Source organism: Hydra viridissima, unplaced genomic scaffold (assembly GCF_058129835.1).
Source record: "Hydra viridissima isolate aposymbiotic clone 2 unplaced genomic scaffold, HvirCarnegie_v1 scaffold_8, whole genome shotgun sequence".
Taxonomy (NCBI): domain Eukaryota; kingdom Metazoa; phylum Cnidaria; class Hydrozoa; order Anthoathecata; family Hydridae; genus Hydra; species Hydra viridissima.
The window spans coordinates 13,145,135-13,168,607 of record NW_028324307.1 but is presented as its reverse complement, the minus strand read 5'-3'; the positions used below and the strand labels follow the sequence as shown (position 1 = coordinate 13,168,607).

Sequence of the window (23,473 nt, the reverse complement as noted above, 5' to 3'; positions counted from 1 at the left end):
AGTTAAAGCTTCTGTTGTTGTAGTTACAGCTTCAGTTGTAGTAGTAGCAGCTTCTGTTCCTGTAGTAATGGCAGTTTCAGTTGTAGTAGTAGCAGCTTCAATTGTTGTAGTTTCAGCTTCTGTTGTAGTAGTTAAAGCTTCTGTTGTAGTAGTTACAGCTTCAGTTGTTGTAGTTATAGCTTCAGTTGTAGTAGTTGCAGCTTCTATTGTTGTAGTAGTTGCAGCATCAGTTGTAGTAGTAGCAGCTTCAGTTGTAGTAGTTTCAGCTTCAGTTGTAGTAGTTATAGCTTCTGTTGCTGTAGTAATGGCAGCTTCAGTTGTAGTAGTTGCAGCTTCAGTTGCAGTAGTTAGAATTTCAGTTGTAGTAGTTTCAGCTTTTATTGTAGTAGTTACAGCTTCTGTTGTTGTAGTTGCAGCCTGTGTTGTAGTAGTTGCAGCTGCAGTTGTAGTTGTTACAGCTTCTGTTGTTGTAGTAGCTGCTTCAGTGGTAGTAGTTAAAGCTTCTGTTGTTGTAGTTGCAGCCTCTGTTGTAGTAGTTTCAGCTTCTGTTGTAGTAGTTGCAGCTTTAGTTGTAGTTGTAGCAGCTTCCATTGTTGTAGTTTCAGCTTCTGTTGTAGTAGTTAAAGCTTCTGTTGTTGTAGTTACAGCTTCTGTTGTAGTAGTTGCAGATTCTGTTGTTGTAGTAGTTGCAGCATCAGTTGTAGTAGTAGCAGCTTCAGTTGTAGTAGTTTCAGCTTCAGTTGTAGTAGTTATAGCTTCTGTTGCTGTAGTAATGGCAGCTTCAGTTGTAGTAGTTGCAGCTTCAGTTGCAGTAGTTGGAATTTCAGTTGTAGTAGTTTCAGCTTTTATTGTAGTAGTTGCAGCCTCTGTTGTAGTAGTTGCAGCTGCAGTTGTAGTTGTTACAGCTTCTGTTGTTGTAGTAGCTGCTTCAGTGGTAGTAGTTACAGCTTCTGTTGTTGTAGTTGCAGCCTCTGTTGTAGTAGTTTCAGCTTCTGTTGTAGTAGTTGCAGCTTCTGCTGTTGTAGTAGTTGCAGCTTTAGTTGTAGTTGTAGCAGCTTCCGTTGTTGTAGTTTCAACTTCTGTTGTAGTAGTTAAATTTTCTGCTGTTGTAGTTACAGCTTCAGTTGTAGTAGTTGCAGCTTTTGTTGTTGTAGTAGTTGCAGCTTCAGTTGTAGTAGTAGCAGCTTCAGTTGTAGTAGTTTCAGCTTCAGTTGTAGTAGTTATAGCTTCTGTTGCTGTAGTAATGGCAGCTTCAGTTGTAGTAGTTGCAGCTTCAGTTGTAGTAGTTGGAATTTCAGTTGTAGTAGTTTCAGCTTTTATTGTAGTAGTTACAGCTTCTGTTGTTGTAGTTGCAGCCTCTGTTGTAGTAGTTGCAGCTGCAGTTGTAGTTGTTACAGCTTCTGTTGTTGTAGTAGCTGCTTCAGTGGTAGTAGTTACAGGTTCTGTTGTTGTAGTTGCAGCCTCTGTTGTAGTAGTTTCAGCTTCTGTTGTAGTAGTTGCAGCTTCTGCTGTTGTAGTAGTTGCAGCTTCAGTTGTAGTTGTAGCAGCTTCCGTTGTTGTAGTTTCAGCTTCTGTTGTAGTAGTTAAAGCTTCTGTTGTTGTAGTTACAGCTTCAGTTGTAGTAGTTGCAGCTTCTGTTGTTGTAGTAGTTGCAGCTTCAGTTGTAGTAGTAGCAGCTTCAGTTGTAGTAGTTTCAGCTTCAGTTGTAGTAGTTAAAGCTTCTGTTGCTGTAGTAATGGCAGCTTCAGTTATAGTAGTTGCAGCTTCAGTTGCAGTAGTTGGAATTTCAGTTGTAGTAGTTTCAGCTTGTATTGTAGTAGTTACAGCTTCTGTTGTTGTAGTTGCAGCCTCTGTTGTAGTAGTTGCAGCTGCAGTTGTAGTTGTTACAGCTTCTGTTGTTGTAGTAGCTGCTTCAGTGGTAGTAGTTACAGCTTCTGTTGTTGTAGTTGCAGCCTCTGTTGTAGTAGTTTCAGCTTCTGTTGTAGTAGTTGCAGCTTCTGCTGTTGTAGTAGTTGCAGCTTCAGTTGTAGTTGTAGCAGTTTCAGTTGTAGTAGTTTCAGCTTCAGTTGTAGTAGTTATAGCTTCTGTTGCTGTAGTTACAGCTTCAGTTGTGGTAGTTGCAGCTTCTGTTGTTGTAGTAGTTGCATCATCAGTTGTAGTAGTAGCAGCTTCAGTTGTAGTAGTTTCAGCTTCAGTTGTAGTAGTTATAGCTTCTGTTGCTGTAGTAATGGCAGCTTCAGTTGTAGTAATTGCAGCTTCAGTTGCAGTAGTTGGAATTTCAGTTGTAGTAGTTTCAGCTTTTATTGTAGTAGTTACAGCTTCTGTTGTTGTAGTAGTTGCAGCTTCTGTTGTTGTAGTAGCTGCTTCAGTGGTAGTAGTTTCAGCTTCAGTTGCAGTAGTTATAGCTTCTGTTGCTGTAGTAGTTGCAGCTTCAGTTGTATTAGTTGCAGCTTCAGTTGCAGTAATTGGAATTTCAGTTGTAGTATGTTCAGCTCCTGGTGTAGTAGTTACAGCTTCTGTTGTAGTAGTTACAGCTTCAGTTGTAGTAGTTGCAGCTTCTATTGTTGTAGTTGCAGCCTCTGTTGTAGTAGTTGCAGCTTCAGTTGTAGTTGTTACAGCTTCTGTTGTTGTTGTAGCAGCTTCAGTTGTAGTAGTTGGAGTTTCAGTTGTAGTAGTTTCAGCTTCTGTTGTAGTAGTTACAGCTTCGGTTGTTGTAGTTGCAGCCTCTGTTGTAGTAGTTGCAGCTGCAGTTGTAGTTGTTACAGCTTCTGTTGTTGTAGTAGCTGCTTCAGTGGTAGTAGTTACAGCTTCTGTTGTTGTAGTTGCAGCCTCTGTTGTAGTAGTTTCAGCTTCTGTTGTAGTAGTTGCAGCTTCTGCTGTTGTAGTAGTTGCAGCTTTAGTTGTAGTTGTAGCAGTTTCAGTTGTAGTAGTTTCAGCTTCAGTTGTAGTAGTTATAGCTTCTGTTGCTGTAGTTACAGCTTCAGTTGTAGTAGTTGCAGCTTCTGTTGTTGTAGTAGTTGCATCATCAGTTGTAGTAGTAGCAGCTTCAGTTGTAGTAGTTTCAGCTTCAGTTGTAGTAGTTATAGCTTCTGTTGCTGTAGTAATGGCAGCTTCAGTTGTAGTAATTGCAGCTTCAGTTGCAGTAGTTGGAATTTCAGTTGTAGTAGTTTCAGCTTTTATTGTAGTAGTTACAGCTTCTGTTGTTGTAGTAGTTGCAGCTTCTGTTGTTGTAGTAGCTGCTTCAGTGGTAGTAGTTTCAGCTTCAGTTGCAGTAGTTATAGCTTCTGTTGCTGTAGTAGTTGCAGCTTCAGTTGTATTAGTTGCAGCTTCAGTTGCAGTAATTGGAATTTCAGTTGTAGTATGTTCAGCTCCTGGTGTAGTAGTTACAGCTTCTGTTGTAGTAGTTACAGCTTCAGTTGTAGTAGTTGCAGCTTCTATTGTTGTAGTTGCAGCCTCTGTTGTAGTAGTTGCAGCTTCAGTTGTAGTTGTTACAGCTTCTGTTGTTGTTGTAGCAGCTTCAGTTGTTGTAGTTGGAGTTTCAGTTGTAGTAGTTTCAGCTTCTGTTGTAGTAGTTACAGCTTCGGTTGTTGTAGTTACAGCTTGAGTTGTAGTAGTTGCAGCTTCAGTTGGAGTTTCATTTGTAGTAGTTGCAGCTTGAGTTGTAGTAGTTACAGCTTCTGTTGTGGTGGGTAGATCTTCATTTGTAGTTGTTGCAGCATCAGGTATAATAAATGGAGCTTCAGTTGTAGTAGTTGCTGTTTCAGTTGTAGTAGATGCAATTTCAGTTGTAGTGGTTTCAACTTCGGTGGTAGTAGTAGCAATTGTTGTATTTATTGGATCTTCAGCAACAACTGGAGCACTGTATGTTGATGTTAAAGTTGTGTTGTCTATTGTTACTCCTTTTATAAATGTTGAGTAAGAGGCTCCTGTCTCAAGAGGTGAGTTGTCAGGAACTGGTACTGAAAGATAAGTTTTTTTTTTAAGTTGATATGTATATGCAAATTATACATCGAGATGATTTTCTTTTTTTTTAGTGTTCCTAGGCTGGTTGCTAATTTTTAGTGCCATCATTTTAATGGTTATGTTTTCTTTAATGATTATATTGGAGTATTTTAGTAAATCATATCTGTTTTTTGTGCTGTAATATCTAGAATTCTCTGAGACAGAACTAGAATTTTAAGGGTGTAAGTTATTTGTTCTATATTCCCAATTAGTCCGTTAGTATTTTGTCTATTTTTCTATAATTTATTGAGATGAGCAGTATTACATATTAGTGGTGACAACTTATTTGTTTCATGTGAAATGGTCAGTAAATTATACAAATGTTCAGTTAATTAAAATGATCTCTTTTTTAACTCAAATGCTCTGTACCTTAAGTTAGACGATCTGTAAGTTAAGTAAAATAGTCAGAAGTCTCGTAAAATAATATGAATTTGAAATGAAATAATTCAGTAAAATCTGCATAGAGGATTGCCAGTTCTATCTCAGCAGTGAGCAAACAAAGTTTGACACAATAGCTTAACAACATTCATTGAAACCAAGGAAACAGAAATGAAAACTTGAGTGATTAAGATGTGTAACATACTGAAACAGAAAGATGCATATACAGGTAAACAGTGTTTAGGTCAACAGACAGCTAGGTCTCAGACAGTTCGGTCCTCTACAGTTAGTTCAAAAGACATTTAGGCCTGACAAGAAATGTTTTGCTCCATTTACTCTTTCCACACTATGAACCTAACAGTTATAATGTATCCAAATAAGCTACCGCAACTTTTTTTCTATTTTATAGTAGCAGCTTTAGAACACTGAACTCAACAAAATGTGTGACTACCTAATGAAACTGAAAAGAATTTTAAGAGCGCTTGTAGACAATGGCCTCTAAATCCAAATGAAACAACTTCGAAAGAACTATACTGCCTATAAAATTGAAAATTATGACAATGCATCTCTTTTTCTTGGTGAATTAGAAACAATTGTATGCAGACAAATATAACTTTCCCAAAAGTGATAGTGATTCTTTTACAGTAAATTAAAAAACTATTTACTCTGATGGTCCTCATTAAGTGCATATCAAAATTGGTAAGAAGGCTTTAGGCATCTCACACCAAGTACTAATGATGCTCTTGAATCATTTAATAGAGTGGTGAAAGATGAATACACTTAAGGGAAAGGCATGTAATAGCACAAATTTCTCTAAGAAATTCATGTGCAAACATTTGTTGGCTTTGCTATTCCAATCATGCATTGTAAACCTGAGCTGGCAGCAAAAGACGTTCCTATTGGTGAAAAAAAAAACTGAATTTTTACAGACGGACTTGTGATACTGCTGACAGAGATAAATTGATTGCTTAAATTCCAATTTGCTTTTAATTTTGTATCATTTTATTGTTTAAGATCAATTACTATGCTATCATTTTTGTTTTGTCAAGTATTTAGAGATCTATGACTGTACTATGTTAAATTGAAAAACTGATCATTCTTTAAAATACTGACCCAAAATTATGCGTTTACTGACCAAAAAATGCTTACCATTTATTTCAAACAATACTGATCAACTCATCACAAATACTGACCAAAGGATTTGAAACCTTTATTTAATTGCAACCTGTTTACATATGAAATACTCTTACCTTCAGCATCTCTTCTCTTACGAGATGAACTTCCACCCACTTTAAACTTCATGCCTTTCTGAGATTTATCCAGTTTTCCAACTAATTTCAAACCGTCGGTGTTGTTTTTTATTTCCTCCCATGAATATGAGCTTGGATCTCTCGTAGGAAGATTACCTGAGATTAGTTTGACCAAAATGATGTAATACGTTCTAGAAATTGTAAAACATGTTACACTTTTCCTTTTTCTTTCTATAGTCTGTCTCTCTTGTTTCAGGGTTATTTAATCTGGCTAAAAGTTAGAAAACAGCTAACATGCATTTCTGAAAACCATGTACAAAACCAACTTACTCAATTTCGCTGCTAGTCTCTGCAAAATCGTAGATGACTATTTCAAATGACTTTGCAGTTACAGCGCCAGGAGATGGTGCTAACAATTTAGAAAGAAAACAACATCAAAAGACTTTACACAGACTAATACATAAAAAACAGTAATAAAAAAATATGACATTGCCACCAACTCCAGCACGGCAAAATCTTTACGACTGTTAGAGAGGGAGACAATGCTTACAATTACTGAGTCAGAAACTTAGTAAAATCAGTTTTATAGTATGAAACAATCTCATGAATTTCAATCTTGGGAGTAGTCTTTAACCAATTATATGTTTTCCATTTTGTTCAATTACCTTTTGCCATCTTTCTTGTAACTTCATGATTCCTTGCTTGCAGAACTTCTGTTCCTTATCAGCAAAAATCTGAACCACATCTGATTTGAGGTAATCATCATCTGCGAGCAATTTACCGTTCAAAAAATTCTGCAAACTTCAAATAAATGGTCATCAGATCATGCCAGATCAGGGCAGTATGGAGGATGTGGCATCATTTCTCAACCAACCTCCAATAACTTTCCTTGGGCTGCTAAAGATGAGTGAGGTCTTGTACTATCATGGTGGAACACTATTCTTTTCTGATTTGCTCATTCTGGATGTTTCCTTGATTAATTCATCTACATTTACTAGTTGTCGACAGTAAACCTCAGAATTGATTGTTTGGTTCCTCAGAAGCAGCTCAAAATACACAACACCTTTGTAATCCCACCTTATTGACAGCATGTTCATTTTATGATGCAATTTAGGTTTTGATGTGGTTTGTGGTGGTTCATCTTGGTTGCACCATGATCCTTTTCGAATGATTTTACTGAAGACAACCCATTGTTCATCACCAGTAATAATACACTTCAAGAAAGGGTCAGTTTCATTGCGCTTAAGGTGCATTTTGCAAATGTTGGTTTGTTGTGTCAAGTGAATCTCTTTCAAATCATGAGACAATCAAACATCCACCATCTTAACAAGTCCAAAACTTATCAAGTGCTTTTTAATGGCTGTATGAAAAAATTTGATCTCTTTGCAATCTCACAAACATTTATCTGGCTATCCTCTTGAACTATAACTTTGATTTCATCATCATCAACTTAAGAAAGCCAACCAGCACGCTGCTCATCTTTAAGAGAAAAATCTTGGGAGAGAAGTTTTTGAAACCAATTCTGACATGTACACTCTGTTAAACCATCAACACCATACACTTCATATATTTCTTTGTGGAATGAAAAAAGAAAAATGTGCCAAAAATGTTCCTTTTTGCCCTCCATTTTAAAGTTAATGTACAGCTGCTATGTACACAAGTACTCATGCACCACTCGCTTCTAAAGTACCTCAATATGTCTTGTATCAAATGTAAAAAACCAAAGAACATTAGGATTAACTGGTTGTTAAAATAATAAAGCATCCCTTTTATGACTAATAAACTGAAATTACTAAGTTGCCAACCCAATTTAATGACAAATAAAAGTCTTAATGCTCTTAAAGGCTGTTTATTTCTAAAGACAAGAAGAGCTTTGTTAAAGTAAACATAAACATTTGTCAGTTTCCTTTTGAAAAAAATTCTTTGTAAAACATCAGCAAATAAAACATTGCACTATTTTCAAAATTAGAAGCTCTAAAATTATTAGAAAAAAAAAACAAAATGCAAAGTGATCTTTCGACAGCTAAGTAATGTTAAAAACTAAAGCAACAAACATTCATTAACATTGATCCTTCAAATTTTCAGCAGTTGAAATATAGCCAAGCATTGCTTCGAGGTTTGAGTTAACATGCAAAGAAGATGTGCAACAAGTTTTTAAAAGCTTTCATTGTGCCCTCCTCTTTTTTACATGTTCCTTTAATGCAATAATTTTCAAACATATTTAAAATGTTAATATACGATGTAACAAATAAATTCCTGAAACTGTTTGTGATAGTTCTGCAAAATGGCTAAGTGAGTAAAAACTTGCTTATTTCAAATCTATATTTTTAGACTAAATGTTTAAGTTTAGCTTTGGATTCGACGTAACAGCAGTGTTTTGAGAAACACACACAAAAAAAGATTTTCACAGTTTCTCGATCCAAAACAATGCAATGCCGTGTTTACTAATCAATAAAGAATTTGTAACTCATTCAAAATCATGCACTTGTTTTCAAATACTTTCTCTTTCAAACATTTTCATTCTTCAACAAAAGTTTGTTTATTATGAAAAGAGAAAACCAAGTTCTCAAAAGATTTTTGTCAAAAATATTATTTGATATACTGCATATTTATGTAAAAAGTTACATAACATATTTATGCAAAAGTAAGAAACCTTTTACTTTAACATTAATGCATTAAAATAGTAATTTCATACACCATAAACCCAATTTTGTGATTGTTAAAAACAAAACAGCGTACACATCATTTTAAACAAAGACGACTGTTTCACGTTTATTCATTATTTGCACTTGAACAACATGCAATTAGAATTAAATCTTAATGTTAGAAACAAAATTATGAAGATTCTTTAATGTTTTAAAATAATTTCGCTAACTAAACTCCTCTCAAACAAACAGTCTTAAAATTTTAACTTGTCTACCATCTTGGACAAACATAAAACTGCGAGTTGTTGGATATTCTGCACTGATTGCAAATAACATCTTGTCATCATTACAGCTGTAATATACTACTTTTATTGACTGATCATGAATGACTTAACACATAATAATCTCTATGAATGGAAAAGTCTAACATATAAAAAAACGAAAAGGCTTGAGGGAGCCAAATCCTAAAGAAAAAACCAAAAAGCCAAAAGAAATCAGGACAAGCAAGGGAAATTCAATGTTTGCAAGTGAGATAAAAAGGCTGGTTTGCAGCTTAAAGAAACATCTTACCAGAACAGTTGTTGTTATTTGAATTTACTTCCCACCCTCCAGTGCATGAACACTCAAAACTTCCAGGCTTGTTTGTGCAAACTCCACGATACCAATTACAAGACTTGTTAACAACACATTCATTGATATCTTAAAAAAGAAAGAAAAAAAAATAAAAAAGAAAAAAAGAAATGTTAAAACAAATAATGTCCCAAACAAAAACAAAAAAAAAACAAAACAAAAACAAACACAAAAAAAAAAAAGATGGAACAGAAGATTGAAAAGCCAAATAATAATAAAAAAATACAACGGAAAAACCTAGACAAACAAATCCTCAAAATTAAAATGTTCACTCAGGTCAACCAAAACAACTTTTCTTAAAACCATAAGAAGCCTTTCTTTACAAAAATCCCATTTTGTTTTTAACATTACAAACTTCCTTGTGATAGTTTGGTTGCACTGAAGCAAGAATGCAATTGATATGGATAGGAATAAAACAAGCTGCATTTGTTCAAAAAAGAAAAAGCACATCCATTTCTCTTTCGACTGGGGATGCCTACCTTAATCCAACACTTTAACATATTCAATAATTCTCAAACTTTTATCAACCAAAATATTATACCAATATGTAAAATGTCAAAATATTACGCCAAACTAATGCTTTTTTAAATTAAGTAACCAAAACAATTACAAAAAAACACTAAGAACTAAGATAAGTTACTCTTCAAACTTAACCTTTGAAAATTTTGAAAAAATCTACATTACTCCAGTATTCTAGTTGTATCATCTAGAGCTTCTTGCAGCAATTGAAGATTTTTTCTACTGCCTGCTTTTGTAAATTAAGTAACAAAACAATCAGAAAAAAAACACTTAGAACTAACAATATTACACAAGTGGAAATTTGTTTAACAATAAGCATAAAAATTAAGCTAGAAAATAAACACACCATCGCAGACAGTGTTCTGGCTAAGACTGCCATTCTGGGAATAACCATCTAGGCATTCACAAACAAAAGAACCAACAGTATTTCTGCAAGTAGATGAGTTGGTGCACTCAGTGCCAGAATACTTTAACAAACATTCATCCACATCTAAAAAAGATTATGAAAACAAAGCAAAGAAAGTTTTTGAATGAAACACAAACAACAACTATGCAAAAAAACCTAAAAGTAAGAGTTAGGCGGTCAAATGTCTGCTCTACTTATCAGATCATAGCAGATTTGCTCTCAAAACAACAAAACTTTATTAAAACAAATACCAAGAAAACATATCAGGATCTTTAAAACAAAGTAACAAAACAAAGTAAAAAAAACAGAGACTTTTAAAAAGAAGAGGGCTATAAGAGACAAAAAAGCTGGCTTAGTTAATTGAGTGCATTTAGGCTAAACTTTGACAAGAAGGGACTCAACTCCACAACAGTGGTATTTTACAGGAAAAACATAATCATGAAAAAGAACCTGATTAGAAAACCAAAAATGCAAGATAAAACTAGGGGATCATATTTAAAAAACCTAACAAATTCCAAGAAATAGTATTCAATTAGAAAATTAAAAAACATGACATAAAATATTTAAAGAATCAACAGTGAAAACTGACAAATGCTAAATAGAACGAAGACCCAAAACAAACACAATGAACTTAACATAAAACCAATATAAAACTGGAATCATATTGAACATGGGAAAAAAAGAAACAACAAACAAAAAAAATATCACAAAATAAAAAAAAAAAACCATAAAAAAACAATTAAAACAGGTAAAAAAAAACAAATAAAACAAACAATCTAAACCAAAAGTACCAAAAGATAACAATAATAGAATACCTGGTGTTGAGACAGTGGAAATTACAGTCAGAGTACTACTAGTTTCAGCTGCAGTAGTAACAGCAATAGCTATAGTAGTACCAGCAACAGTTGCAATAGTAGAAGCATCAGTTGTAGGAATTGAGGCATTAATTGTAGTAAATGCAGCTTCAGTTGATGTAGTTGCAGCTTCAATTGTAGTAGAATAAGCCTCAGTTGAAGAAGTGGAAGCTTCAGTTGTAAAAGTAGCAGCTTTAGTTGTATAAGTTACAGCTTCGGTTGTAGTAATAACAGCATCAGTTGTAGTAGTTGCAGCTTCTAATGTTGCAGTAGTTGCAGCTTTAGTTGTAGTAGCAGCAGGTTCAGTTGTAGTAGTTAAAGCTTCTGTTGTAGTAAAAGTTGCAGCTTCAGTTGTAGTAGTTGCAGCTTCAGCTGTAGTAGTTCCAGCTTCAGTTGTAGTAGTTGGAGTTTCAGTTGTAGTAGTTAAAGCTTCTGATGTTGTTGTAGTTGCAGCTTCAATTGTAGAAGTTGCAGCTTCAGTTGTAGTGGTTAAAGCCTCTGTTGTTGTAGTAGTTGCAGCTTCAGTTGTGGTATTTGGAGTTTCAGTTGAAGTAGTTTCAGCTACAGTTGTAGTAGTTAAAGCTTCTGTTGAAGTAGTAGTTGCAGCTTCAGTTTTAGTAGTTGCAGCTTCAGCTGTAGTAGTTGCAGCTTCAGCTGAAGTAGTTGCAGCTTCAGTTGTAGAAGTTGGAGTTTCAGTTGTAGTAGATACAGCTTCGGTTGTTGTAGTTACAGCTTCAGTTGTAGTAGTTACAGCTTCTGATGATGTAGTAGTTGCAGCTTCAGTTGTAGAAAATGCAGCTTCTGTTGCTGTAGTAGTTGCATCTTCATTTGTAGTAGTTGCAGTTTCAGTAGTAGTAGTTGCAGCTTTTGTTGCTGTAGTAGTTGCAGAGTCAGTTGTAGTAGTTGCAGCTTCAGCTGTAGTAGTTGGAGCTTCAATTGTAGTAGTTGGAGTTTCAGTTGTAGTAGTTGCAGCTTCAGCTGTAGTAGTTGCAGCTTCAGTTGTAGTAGTTGCAGTTTCAGCTGTAGTAGTTGCAGCTTCAGCTGTAGTAGTTGCAGCTTCAGTTGTAGTAGTTGGAGTTTCAGTTGTAGTAGTTAAAGCTTCTGTTGTTGTTGTAGTTGCAGCTTCAGTTGTAGAAGTTGCAGCTTCAGTTGTAGTAGTTAGAGTTTCAGTGGTAGTAGTTTCAGCTTCTGTTGCAGTAGTTACAGCTTCTGTTGTTGCAGTTGCAGCTTCAGTTGCAGAAGTTGCATCTTCTGTTGTAGTTGTTGCAGCTTCAGTTGTAGTAGTTGCAATTTCAGCTGTAGTAGTTGCAGCTTCAGCTGTAGTAGTTGCAGCTTCAGTTGTAGTAGTTGGAGTTTCAGTTGTAGTAGTTAAAGCTTCTGTTGTTGTTGTAGTTGCAGCTTCAGTTGTAGTAGTTAGAGTTTCAGTGGTAGTAGTTTCAGCTTCTGTTGCAGCAGTTACAGCTTCTGTTGTTGCAGTTGCAGCTTCAGTTGTAGAAGTTGCATCTTCTGTTGTAGTAGTTAAAGCTTCTGTTGTTGTAGTTGTTACAGCTTCAGTTGTAGTAGTTGCAGTTTCAGCTGTAGTAGTTGCAGCTTCAGCTGTAGTAGTTGCAGCTTCAGTTGTAGTAGTTGGAGTTTCAGTTGTAGCAGTTAAAGCTTCTGTTGTTGTTGTAGTTGCAGCTTCAGTTGTAGTAGTTGCAGATTCAGTTGTAGTAGTTAGAGTTTCAGTGGTAGTAGTTTCACCTTCTGTTGCAGTAGTTACAGCTTCTGTTGTTGCAGTTGCAGCTTCAGTTGTAGAAGTTGCATCTTCTGTTGTAGTTGTTAAAGCTTCTGTTGTTGTAGTTGTTGCAGCTTCAGTTGTAGTAGTTGCAGTTTCAGCTGTAGTAGTTGCAGCTTCAGCTGTAGAAGTTGCAGCTTCAGTTGTAGTAGTTGGAGTTTCAGTTGTAGTTGTTAAAGCTTCTGTTGTTGTGGTAGTTGCAGCTTCAGTTGTAGTAGTTGCAGCTTCAGTTGTAGTAGTTAGAGTTTCAGTGGTAGTAGTTTCAGCTTCTGTTACAGTAGTTACAGCTTCTGTTGTTGCAGTTGCAGCTTCAGTTGTAGAAGTTGCATCTTCTGTTGTAGTTATTAAAGCTTCTGTTGTTGTAGTTGTTGCAGCTTCAGTTGTAGTAGTTGCAGTTTCAGCTGTAGTAGTTGCAGCTTCAGCTGTAGTAGTTGCAGCTTCAGTTGTAGTAGTTGGAGTTTCAGTTGTAGTAGTTAAAGCTTCTGTTGTTGTGGTAGTTGCAGCTTCAGTTGTAGTAGTTGCAGCTTCAGTTGTAGTAGTTAGAGTTTCAGTGGTAGTAAGTTCAGCTTTTGTTGCAGTAGTAACAGCTTCTGTTGTTGCAGTTGCAGCTTCAGTTGTAGAAGTTGCATCTTCTGTTGTAGTAGTTAAAGCTTCTGTTGTTGTAGTTGTTGCATCTTCAGTTGTAGTAGTTGCAGTTTCAGCTGTAGTAGTTGCAGCTTCAGATGTAGTAGTTGCAGCTTCAGTTGTAGTAGTTGGAGTTTCAGTTGTAATAGTTAAAGCTTCTGTTGTTGTTGTAGTTGCAGCTTCAGTTGTAGTAGTTAGAGTTTCAGTTGTAGTAGTTAGAGTTTCAGTTGTAGTAGTTTCAGCTTCTGTTGCAGTATTTACAGCTTCTGTTGTTGCAGTTGCAGCTTCAGTTGTAGAAGTTGAATCTTCTGTTGTAGTAGTTAAAGCTTCTGTTGTTGTAGTTGTTGCAGCTTCAGTTGTAGTAGTTGCAGTTTCAGCTGTAGTAGTTGCAGCTTCAGCTGTAGTAGTTGCAGCTTCAGTTGTAGTAGTTGGAGTTTCAGTTGTAGTAGTTAAAGCTTCTGTTGTTGTTGTAGTTGCAGCTTCAGTTGTAGTAGTTGCAGCTTCAGTTGTAGTAGTTAGAGTTTCAGTGGTAGTAGTTTCAGCTTCTGTTGCAGTAGTTACAGCTTCTGTTGTTGCAGTTGCAGCTTCAGTTGTAGAAGTTGCATCTTCTGTTGTATTAGTTGTTGCAGCTTCAGTTGTAGTAGTTGCAATTTCAGCTGTAGTAGTTGCAGCTTCAGCTGTAGTAGTTGCAGCTTCAGTTGTAGTAGTTGGAGTTTCAGTTGTAGTAGTTAAAGCTTCTGTTGTTGTTGTAGTTGCAGCTTCAGTTGTAGTAGTTAGAGTTTCAGTGGTAGTAGTTTCAGCTTCTGTTGCAGTAGTTACAGCTTCTGTTGTTGCAGTTGCAGCTTCAGTTGTAGAAGTTGCATCTTCTGTTGTAGTAGTTAAAGCTTCTGTTGTTGTAGTTGTTACAGCTTCAGTTGTAGTAGTTGCAGTTTCAGCTGTAGTAGTTGCAGCTTCAGCTGTAGTAGTTGCAGCTTCAGTTGTAGTAGTTGGAGTTTCAGTTGTAGCAGTTAAAGCTTCTGTTGTTGTTGTAGTTGCAGCTTCAGTTGTAGTAGTTGCAGATTCAGTTGTAGTAGTTAGAGTTTCAGTGGTAGTAGTTTCACCTTCTGTTGCAGTAGTTACAGCTTCTGTTGTTGCAGTTGCAGCTTCAGTTGTAGAAGTTGCATCTTCTGTTGTAGTTGTTAAAGCTTCTGTTGTTGTAGTTGTTGCAGCTTCAGTTGTAGTAGTTGCAGTTTCAGCTGTAGTAGTTGCAGCTTCAGCTGTAGTAGTTGCAGCTTCAGTTGTAGTAGTTGGAGTTTCAGTTGTAGTTGTTAAAGCTTCTGTTGTTGTGGTAGTTGCAGCTTCAGTTGTAGTAGTTGCAGCTTCAGTTGTAGTAGTTAGAGTTTCAGTGGTAGTAGTTTCAGCTTCTGTTACAGTAGTTACAGCTTCTGTTGTTGCAGTTGCAGCTTCAGTTGTAGAAGTTGCATCTTCTGTTGTAGTAGTTAAAGCTTCTGTTGTTGTAGTTGTTGCAGCTTCAGTTGTAGTAGTTGCAGTTTCAGCTGTAGTAGTTGCAGCTTCAGCTGTAGTAGTTGCAGCTTCAGTTGTAGTAGTTGGAGTTTCAGTTGTAGCAGTTAAAGCTTCTGTTGTTGTTGTAGTTGCAGCTTCAGTTGTAGTAGTTGCAGATTCAGTTGTAGTAGTTAGAGTTTCAGTGGTAGTAATTTCAGCTTCTGTTGCAGTAGTTACAGCTTCTGTTGTTGCAGTTGCAGCTACAGTTGTAGAAGTTGCATCTTCTGTTGTAGTTGTTAAAGCTTCTGTTGTTGTAGTTGTTGCAGCTTCAGTTGTAGTAGTTGCAGTTTCAGCTGTAGTAGTTGCAGCTTCAGCTGTAGTAGTTGCAGCTTCAGTTGTAGTAAATGGAGTTTCAGTTGTAGTAGTTAAAGCTTCTGTTGTTGCGGTAGTTGCAGCTTCAGTTGTAGTAGTTGCAGCTTCAGTTGTAGTAGTTAGAGTTTCAGTGGTAGTAGTTTCAGTTTCTGTTGCAGTAGTAACAGCTTCTGTTGTTGCAGTTGCAGCTTCAGTTGTAGAAGTTGCATCTTCTGTTGTAGTAGTTGTTGCAGCTTCAGCTGTAGTAGTTGCAGTTTCAGCTGTAGTAGTTGCAGCTTCAGCTGTAGTAGTTGCAGCTTCAGTTGTAGTAGTTGGAGTTTCAGTTGTAGTAGTTAAAGCTTCTGTTGTTGTTGTAGTTGCAGCTTCAGTTGTAGTAGTTGCAGCTTCAGTTGTAGTAGTTAGAGTTTCAGTGGTAGTAGTTTCAGCTTCTGTTGCAGTAGTTACAGCTTCTGTTGTTGCAGTTGCAGCTTCAGTTGTAGAAGTTGCATCTTCTGTTGTAGTAGTTAAAGCTTCTGTTGTTGTAGTTGTTGCAGCTTCAGTTGTAGTAGTTGCAGTTTCAGCTGTAGTAGTTGCAGCTTCAGCTGTAGTAGTTTCAGCTTCAGTTGTAGTGGTTGGAGTTTCAGTTGTAGTAGTTAAAGCTTCTGTTGTTGTTGTAGTTGCAGCTTCAGTTGTAGTAGTTGCAGCTTCAGTTGTAGTAGTTAGAGTTTCAGTGGTAGTAGTTTCAGCTTCTGTTGCAGTAGTTGCAGCTTCTGTTGTTGCAGTTGCAGCTTCAGTTGTAGAAGTTGCATCTTCTGTTGTAGTAGTTGTTGCAGCTTCAGCTGTAGTAGTTGCAGTTTCAGCTGTAGTAGTTGCAGCTTCAGCTGTAGTAGTTGCAGCTTCAGTTGTAGTAGTTGGAGTTTCAGTTGTAGTAGTTAAAGCTTCTGTTGTTGTTGTAGTTGCAGCTTCAGTTGTAGTAGTTGCAGCTTCAGTTGTAGTAGTTAGAGTTTCAGTGGTAGTAGTTTCAGCTTCTGTTGCAGTAGTTACAGCTTCTGTTGTTGCATTTGCAGCTTCAGTTGTAGAAGTTGCATCTTCTGTTGTAGTAGTTAAAGCTTCTGTTGTTGTAGTTGTTGCAGCTTCAGTTGTAGTAGTTGCAGTTTCAGCTGTAGTAGTTGCAGATTCAGTTGTAGTAGTTAGAGTTTCAGTGGTAGTAGTTTCAGCTTCTGTTGCAGTAGTTACAGCTTCTGTTGTTGCAGTTGCAGCTTCAGTTGTAGAAGTTGCATCTTCTGTTGTAGTAGTTAAAGCTTCTGTTGTTGTAGTTGTTGCAGCTTCAGTTGTAGTAGTTGCAGTTTCAGCTGTAGTAGTTGCAGCTTCAGCTGTAGTAGTTGCAGCTTCAGCTGTAGTAATTGCAGCTTCAGTTGTAGTAGTTGGAGTTTCAGTTGTAGTAGTTAAAGCTTCTGTTGTTGTTGCAGTTGCAGCTTCAGTTGTAGTAGTTAGAGTTTCAGTTGTAGTAGTTTCAGCTTCTGTTGCAGTAGTTACAGCTTCTGTTGTTGCAGTTGCAGCTTCAGTTGTAGAAGTTGCATCTTCTGTTGTAGTAGTTAAAGCTTCTGTTGTTGTAGTTGTTGCAGCTTCATTTGTAGTAGTTGCAGTTTCAGCTGTAGTAGTTGCAGCTTCAGCTGTAGTAGTTGCAGCTTCAGTTGTAGTAGTTGGAGTTTCAGTTGTAGTAGTTAAAGCTTCTGTTGTTGTTGTAGTTGCAGCTTCAGTTGTAGTAGTTGCAGCTTCAGTTGTAGTAGTTAGAGTTTCAGTGGTAGTAGTTTCAGCTTCTGTTGCAGTAGTTACAGCTTCTGTTGTTGCAGTTGCAGCTTCAGTTGTAGAAGTTGCATCTTCTGTTGTAGTAGTTAAAGCTTCTGTTGTTGTAGTTGTTGCAGCTTCAGTTGTAGTAGTTGCAGTTTCAGCTGTAGTAGTTGCAGCTTCAGCTGTAGTAGTTTCAGCTTCAGTTGTAGTGGTTGGAGTTTCAGTTGTAGTAGTTAAAGCTTCTGTTGTTGTTGTAGTTGCAGCTTCAGTTGTAGTAGTTGCAGCTTCAGTTGTAGTAGTTAGAGTTTCAGTGGTAGTAGTTTCAGCTTCTGTTGCAGTAGTTGCAGCTTCTGTTGTTGCAGTTGCAGCTTCAGTTGTAGAAGTTGCATCTTCTGTTGTAGTAGTTGTTGCAGCTTCAGCTGTAGTAGTTGCAGTTTCAGCTGTAGTAGTTGCAGCTTCAGCTGTAGTAGTTGCAGCTTCAGTTGTAGTAGTTGGAGTTTCAGTTGTAGTAGTTAAAGCTTCTGTTGTTGTTGTAGTTGCAGCTTCAGTTGTAGTAGTTGCAGCTTCTGTTGTAGTAGTTAGAGTTTCAGTGGTAGTAGTTTCAGCTTCTGTTGCAGTAGTTACAGCTTCTGTTGTTGCAGTTGCAGCTTCAGTTGTAGAAGTTGCATCTTCTGTTGTAGTAGTTAAAGCTTCTGTTGTTGTAGTTGTTGCAGCTTCAGTTGTAGTAGTTGCAGTTTCAGCTGTAGTAGTTGCAGATTCAGTTGTAGTAGTTAGAGTTTCAGTGGTAGTAGTTTCAGCTTCTGTTGCAGTAGTTACAGCTTCTGTTGTTGCAGTTGCAGCTTCAGTTGTAGAAGTTGCATCTTCTGTTGTAGTAGTTAAAGCTTCTGTTGTTGTAGTTGTTGCAGCTTCAGTTGTAGTAGTTGCAGTTTCAGCTGTAGTAGTTGCAGCTTCAGCTGTAGTAGTTGCAGCTTCAGCTGTAGTAATTGCAGCTTCAGTTGTAGTAGTTGGAGTTTCAGTTGTAGTAGTTAAAGCTTCTGTTGTTGTTGCAGTTGCAGCTTCAGTTGTAGTAGTTAGAGTTTCAGTTGTAGTAGTTTCAGCTTCTGTTGCAGTAGTTACAGCTTCTGTTGTTGCAGTTGCAGCTTCAGTTGTAGAAGTTGCATCTTCTGTTGTAGTAGTTAAAGCTTCTGTTGTTGTAGTTGTTGCAGCTTCATTTGTAGTAGTTGCAGTTTCAGCTGTAGTAGTTGCAGCTTCAGCTGTAGTAGTTGCAGTTTCAGTTGTAGTAGTTGAAGTTTCAGTTGTAGTAGTTAAAGCTTCTGTTGTTGTTGAAGTTGCAGCTTCAGTTGTAGTAGTTGCAGATTCAGTTGTAGTAGTTAGAGTTTCAGTGGTAGTAGTTTCAGCTTCTGTTGCAGTAGTTACAGCTTCTGTTGTTGCAGTTGCAGCTTCAGTTGTAGAAGTTGCATCTTCTGTTGTAGTAGTTAAAGCTTCTGTTGTTGTAGTTGTTGCAGCTTCAGTTGTAGTAGTTGCAGTTTCAGCTGTAGTATTTGCAGCTTCAGCTGTAGTAGTTGCAGCTTCAGTTGTAGTAGTTGGAGTTTCAGTTGTAGTAGTTAAAGCTTCTGTTGTTGTTGTAGTTGCAGCTTCAGTTGTAGTAGTTGCAGATTCAGTTGTAGTAGTTAGAGTTTCAGTGGTAGTAGTTTCAGCTTCTGTTGCAGTAGTTACAGCTTCTGTTGTTGCAGTTGCAGCTTCAGTTGTAGAAGTTGCATCTTCTGTTGTAGTTGTTAAAGCTTCTGTTGTTGTAGTTGTTGCAGCTTCAGTTGTAGTAGTTGCAGTTTCAGCTGTAGTAGTTGCAGTTTCAGCTGTAGTAGTTGCAGCTTCAGCTGTAGTAGTTGCAGCTTCAGTTGTAGTAGTTAAAGCTTCTGTTGTTGTTGTAGTTGCAGCTTCAGTTGTAGTAGTTGCAGATTCAGTTGTAGTAGTTAGAGTTTCAGTGGTAGTAGTTTCAGCTTCTGTTGCAGTAAGTACAGCTTCTGTTGTTGCAGTTGCAGCTTCAGTTGTAGAAGTTGCATCTTCTGTTGTAGTAGTTGTTGCAGCTTCAGTTGTAGTAGTTGCAGTTTCAGCTGTAGTAGTTGCAGCTTCAGCTGTAGTAGTTGCAGCTTCAGTTGTAGTAGTTGGAGTTTCAGTTGTAGTAGTTAAAGCTTCTGTTGTTGTTGTAGTTGCAGCTTCAGTTGTAGTAGTTGCAGCTTCAGTTGTAGTAGTTAGAGTTTCAGTGGTAGTAGTTTCAGCTTCTGTTGCAGTAGTTACAGCTTCTGTTGTTGCAGTTGCAGCTTCAGTTGTAGAAGTTGCATCTTCTGTTGTAGTAGTTAAAGCTTCTGTTGTTGTAGTTGTTGCAGCTTCAGTTGTAGTAGTTGCAGTTTCAGCTGTAGTAGTTGCAGCTTCAGCTGTAGTAGTTTCAGCTTCAGTTGTAGTGGTTGGAGTTTCTGTTGTAGTAGTTAAAGCTTCTGTTGTTGTTGTAGTTGCAGCTTCAGTTGTAGTAGTTGCAGCTTCAGTTGTAGTAGTTAGAGTTTCAGTGGTAGTAGTTTCAGCTTCTGTTGCAGTAGTTGCAGCTTCTGTTGTTGCAGTTGCAGCTTCAGTTGTAGAAGTTGCATCTTCTGTTGTAGTAGTTGTTGCAGCTTCAGCTGTAGTAGTTGCAGTTTCAGCTGTAGTAGTTGCAGCTTCAGCTGTAGTAGTTGCAGCTTCAGTTGTAGTAGTTGGAGTTTCAGTTGTAGTAGTTAAAGCTTCTGTTGTTGTTGTAGTTGCAGCTTCAGTTGTAGTAGTTGCAGCTTCAGTTGTAGTAGTTAGAGTTTCAGTGGTAGTAGTTTCAGCTTCTGTTGCAGTAGTTACAGCTTCTGTTGTTGCAGTTGCAGCTTCAGTTGTAGAAGTTGCATCTTCTGTTGTAGTAGTTAAAGCTTCTGTTGTTGTAGTTGTTGCAGCTTCAGTTGTAGTAGTTGCAGTTTCAGCTGTAGTAGTTGCAGATTCAGTTGTAGTAGTTAGAGTTTCAGTGGTAGTAGTTTCAGCTTCTGTTGCAGTAGTTACAGCTTCTGTTGTTGCAGTTGCAGCTTCAGTTGTAGAAGTTGCATCTTCTGTTGTAGTAGTTAAAGCTTCTGTTGTTGTAGTTGTTGCAGCTTCAGTTGTAGTAGTTGCAGTTTCAGCTGTAGTAGTTGCAGCTTCAGCTGTAGTAGTTGCAGCTTCAGCTGTAGTAATTGCAGCTTCAGTTGTAGTAGTTGGAGTTTCAGTTGTAGTAGTTAAAGCTTCTGTTGTTGTTGCAGTTGCAGCTTCAGTTGTAGTAGTTAGAGTTTCAGTTGTAGTAGTTTCAGCTTCTGTTGCAGTAGTTACAGCTTCTGTTGTTGCAGTTGCAGCTTCAGTTGTAGAAGTTGCATCTTCTGTTGTAGTAGTTAAAGCTTCTGTTGTTGTAGTTGTTGCAGCTTCATTTGTAGTAGTTGCAGTTTCAGCTGTAGTAGTTGCAGCTTCAGCTGTAGTAGTTGCAGTTTCAGTTGTAGTAGTTGGAGTTTCAGTTGTAGTAGTTAAAGCTTCTGTTGTTGTTGAAGTTGCAGCTTCAGTTGTAGTAGTTGCAGATTCAGTTGTAGTAGTTAGAGTTTCAGTGGTAGTAGTTTCAGCTTCTGTTGCAGTAGTTACAGCTTCTGTTGTTGCAGTTGCAGCTTCAGTTGTAAAAGTTGCATCTTCTGTTGTAGTAGTTAAAGCTTCTGTTGTTGTAGTTGTTGCAGCTTCAGTTGTAGTAGTTGCAGTTTCAGCTGTAGTATTTGCAGCTTCAGCTGTAGTAGTTGCAGCTTCAGTTGTAGTAGGTGGAGTTTCAGTTGTAGTAGTTAAAGCTTCTGTTGTTGTTGTAGTTGCAGCTTCAGTTGTAGTAGTTGCAGATTCAGTTGTAGTAGTTAGAGTTTCAGTGGTAGTAGTTTCAGCTTCTGTTGCAGTAGTTACAGCTTCTGTTGTTGCAGTTGCAGCTTCAGTTGTAGAAGTTGCATCTTCTGTTGTAGTTGTTAAAGCTTCTGTTGTTGTAGTTGTTGCAGCTTCAGTTGTAGTAGTTGCAGTTTCAGCTGTAGTAGTTGCAGTTTCAGCTGTAGTAGTTGCAGCTTCAGCTGTAGTAGTTGCAGCTTCAGTTGTAGTAGTTAAAGCTTCTGTTGTTGTTGTAGTTGCAGCTTCAGTTGTAGTAGTTGCAGATTCAGTTGTAGTAGTTAGAGTTTCAGTGGTAGTAGTTTCAGCTTCTGTTGCAGTAGTTACAGCTTCTGTTGTTGCAGTTGCAGCTTCAGTTGTAGAAGTTGCATCTTCTGTTGTAGTAGTTGTTGCAGCTTCAGTTGTAGTAGTTGCAGTTTCAGCTGTAGTAGTTGCAGCTTCAGCTGTAGTAGTTGCAGCTTCAGTTGTAGTAGTTGGAGTTTCAGTTGTAGTAGTTAAAGCTTCTGTTGTTGTTGTAGTTGCAGCTTCAGTTGTAGTAGTTGCAGATTCAGTTGTAGTAGTAAGAGTTTCAGTGGTAGTAGTTTCAGCTTCTGTTGCAGTAGTTACAGCTTCTGTTGTTGCAGTTGCAGCTTCTGTTGTTGCAGTTGCAGCTTCAGTTGTAGAAGTTGCATCTTCTGTTGTAGTTGTTAAAGCTTCTGTTGTTGTAGTTGTTGCAGCTTCAGTTGTAGTAGTTGAAGTTTCAGTTGTAGTAGTTAAAGCTTCTGTTGTTGTTGTAGTTGCAGCTTCAGTTGTTGCAGTTGCAGCTTCAGTTGTAGTAGTTAGAGTTTCATTTGTAGTAGTTTCAGCTTCTGTTGCAGTAGTTACAGCTTCTGTTGTTGCAGTTGCAGCTTCAGTTGTAGAAGTTGCATCTTCTGTTGTAGTAGTTAAAGCTTCTGTTGTTGTAGTTGTTGCAGCTTCAGTTGTAGTAGTTGCAATTTTAGCTGTAGTAGTTGCAGCTTCAGCTGTAGTAGTTGCAGTTTCAGTTGTAGTAGTTGGAGTTTCAGTTGTAGTAGTTAAAGCTTCTGTTGTTGTTGTAGTTGCAGCTTCAGTTGTGGTAGTTGCAGCTTCAGTTGTAGTAGTTAGAGTTTCAGTGGTAGTAGTTTCAGCTTCTGTTGCAGTAGTTACAGCTTCTGTTGTTGCAGTTGCAGCTTCAGTTGTAGAAGTTGCATCTTCTGTTGTAGTAGTTAAAGCTTCTGTTGTTGTAGTTGTTGCAGCTTCAGTTGTAGTAGTTGCAGTTTCAGCTGTAGTAGTTGCAGCTTCAGTTGTAGTAGTTGCAGCTTCAGTTGTAGTAGTTGGAGTTTCAGTTGTAGTAGTTAAAGCTTCTGTTGTTGTTGTAGTTGCAGCTTCAGTTGTAGTAGTTGCAGCTTCAGTTGTAGTACTTAGAGTTTCAGTGGTAGTAGTTTCAGCTTCTGTTGCAGTAGTTACAGCTTCTGTTGTTGCAGTTGCAGCTTCAGTTGTAGAAGTTGCATCTTCTGTTGTAGTAGTTAAAGCTTCTGTTGTTGTAGTTGTTGCAGCTTCAGTTGTAGTAGTTGCAGTTTCAGCTGTAGTAGTTGCAGCTTCAGCTGTAGTAGTTGCAGCTTCAGTTGTAGTAGTTGGAGTTTCAGTTGTAGTAGTTAAAGCTTCTGTTGTTGTTGTAGTTGCAGCTTCAGTTGTAGTAGTTAGAGTTTCAGTTGTAGTAGTTTCAGCTTCTGTTGCAGTAGTTACAGCTTCTGTTGTTGCAGTTGCAGCTTCAGTTGTAGAAGTTGCATCTTCTGTTGTAGTAGTTAAAGCTTCTGTTGTTGTAGTTGTTGCAGCTTCAGTTGTAGTAGTTGCAGTTTCAGCTGTAGTAGTTGCAGCTTCAGCTGTAGTAGTTGCAGTTTCAGTTGTAGTAGTTGGAATTTCAGTTGTAGTAGTTAAAGCTTCTGTTGTTGTTGTAGTTGCAGCTTCAGTTGTAGTAGTTGGAGTTTCATTTGTAGTAGTTTCAGCTTCGGTTGAAGTAGTTACAGCTTCTGTTGTTGTAGTTGCAGCCTCTGTTGTAGTAGTTTCAGCTTCAGATGTAATTGTTACAGTTTCTGTTGTTGTTGTAGCAGCTTCAGTTGTAGTTATTTCAGTTTCAGTTGTAGTAGTTACAGCTTCTGTTGCTGTAGTAGTTGCAGCTTCAGTTGTAATAGTTGCATCTTCAGTTGTAGTAGTTGGAATTTTAGTTGTAGTAGTTTCAGCTTCTGTGGTGGTAGTTACTGTAGCTGTAGATGTTGTAGTTTCAGTTGTAGAAGTTTGTTCCTCAGTTGTAGTAGTTTCCACTTCAGTTGTATTTGTTGTTAGGCATGTTGGTCCTTTAAAATTCATATAGGTTTGTTTAGTTGATTTACGTTATTTTTTTTCTCTTAGTTATTATTTCTTATGAATTTCAGGTACTCTTTTTTAAATTTAAACTTAATTTATAATATTTTATGTTCCTTTTTGGTATATTCAATTTTTTATTTGAATATCATTTTTTATAATTGACTATTTTGAATATATTTTGTAATTGAATATATTGTGTATAAAATCTTATAACTGTTATTATTAATTTAATAATATTTTCTGTAAGAGGGCAGTTAAGAACCATATTATGGCTTTACGTCTCAGGGGTTTAAAATATTTCTTTTGATTACAAAAACTTGCTTTATTCATTTAAATGTGAAATATGTTTTTAAAATTTAAGTCACTTGAACTTTTTCAGGTGTATTTGTAGTGACTGCTTTAGTGTTTTTAACATGAGTTTCAGGTGCAATAGTTTCAGCTGCATTTAAAAACAAAATTTTCAAATA

The 23,473-nt window shown here is 37.2% G+C and overlaps 2 protein-coding genes across 2 annotated transcripts in view; both read right to left on the bottom strand.

Annotated features, from left to right (window-relative positions):
* LOC145186423 (uncharacterized) overlaps positions 1 to 23,473 on the bottom strand; it is a 260,292-nt gene that overhangs the window by 91,446 nt on the left and 145,373 nt on the right.
* LOC149885200 (uncharacterized) overlaps positions 2,270 to 23,473 on the bottom strand; it is a 46,148-nt gene continuing 24,944 nt past the window's right edge. The window contains exons 4-10 of the mRNA XM_090095169.1: positions 10,646 to 22,996; positions 9,771 to 9,914; positions 8,846 to 8,974; positions 5,961 to 6,039; positions 5,631 to 5,821; positions 3,022 to 3,959; positions 2,270 to 2,894 (exon numbers count right to left, since the gene is read on the bottom strand). Of these exons, the coding sequence (XP_089951295.1) occupies positions 2,802 to 2,894; positions 3,022 to 3,959; positions 5,631 to 5,821; positions 5,961 to 6,039; positions 8,846 to 8,974; positions 9,771 to 9,914; positions 10,646 to 22,996 (13,925 nt within the window). The 3' untranslated portion in view covers positions 2,270 to 2,801. The remainder of the gene's footprint in view (positions 2,895 to 3,021; positions 3,960 to 5,630; positions 5,822 to 5,960; positions 6,040 to 8,845; positions 8,975 to 9,770; positions 9,915 to 10,645; positions 22,997 to 23,473) is intronic.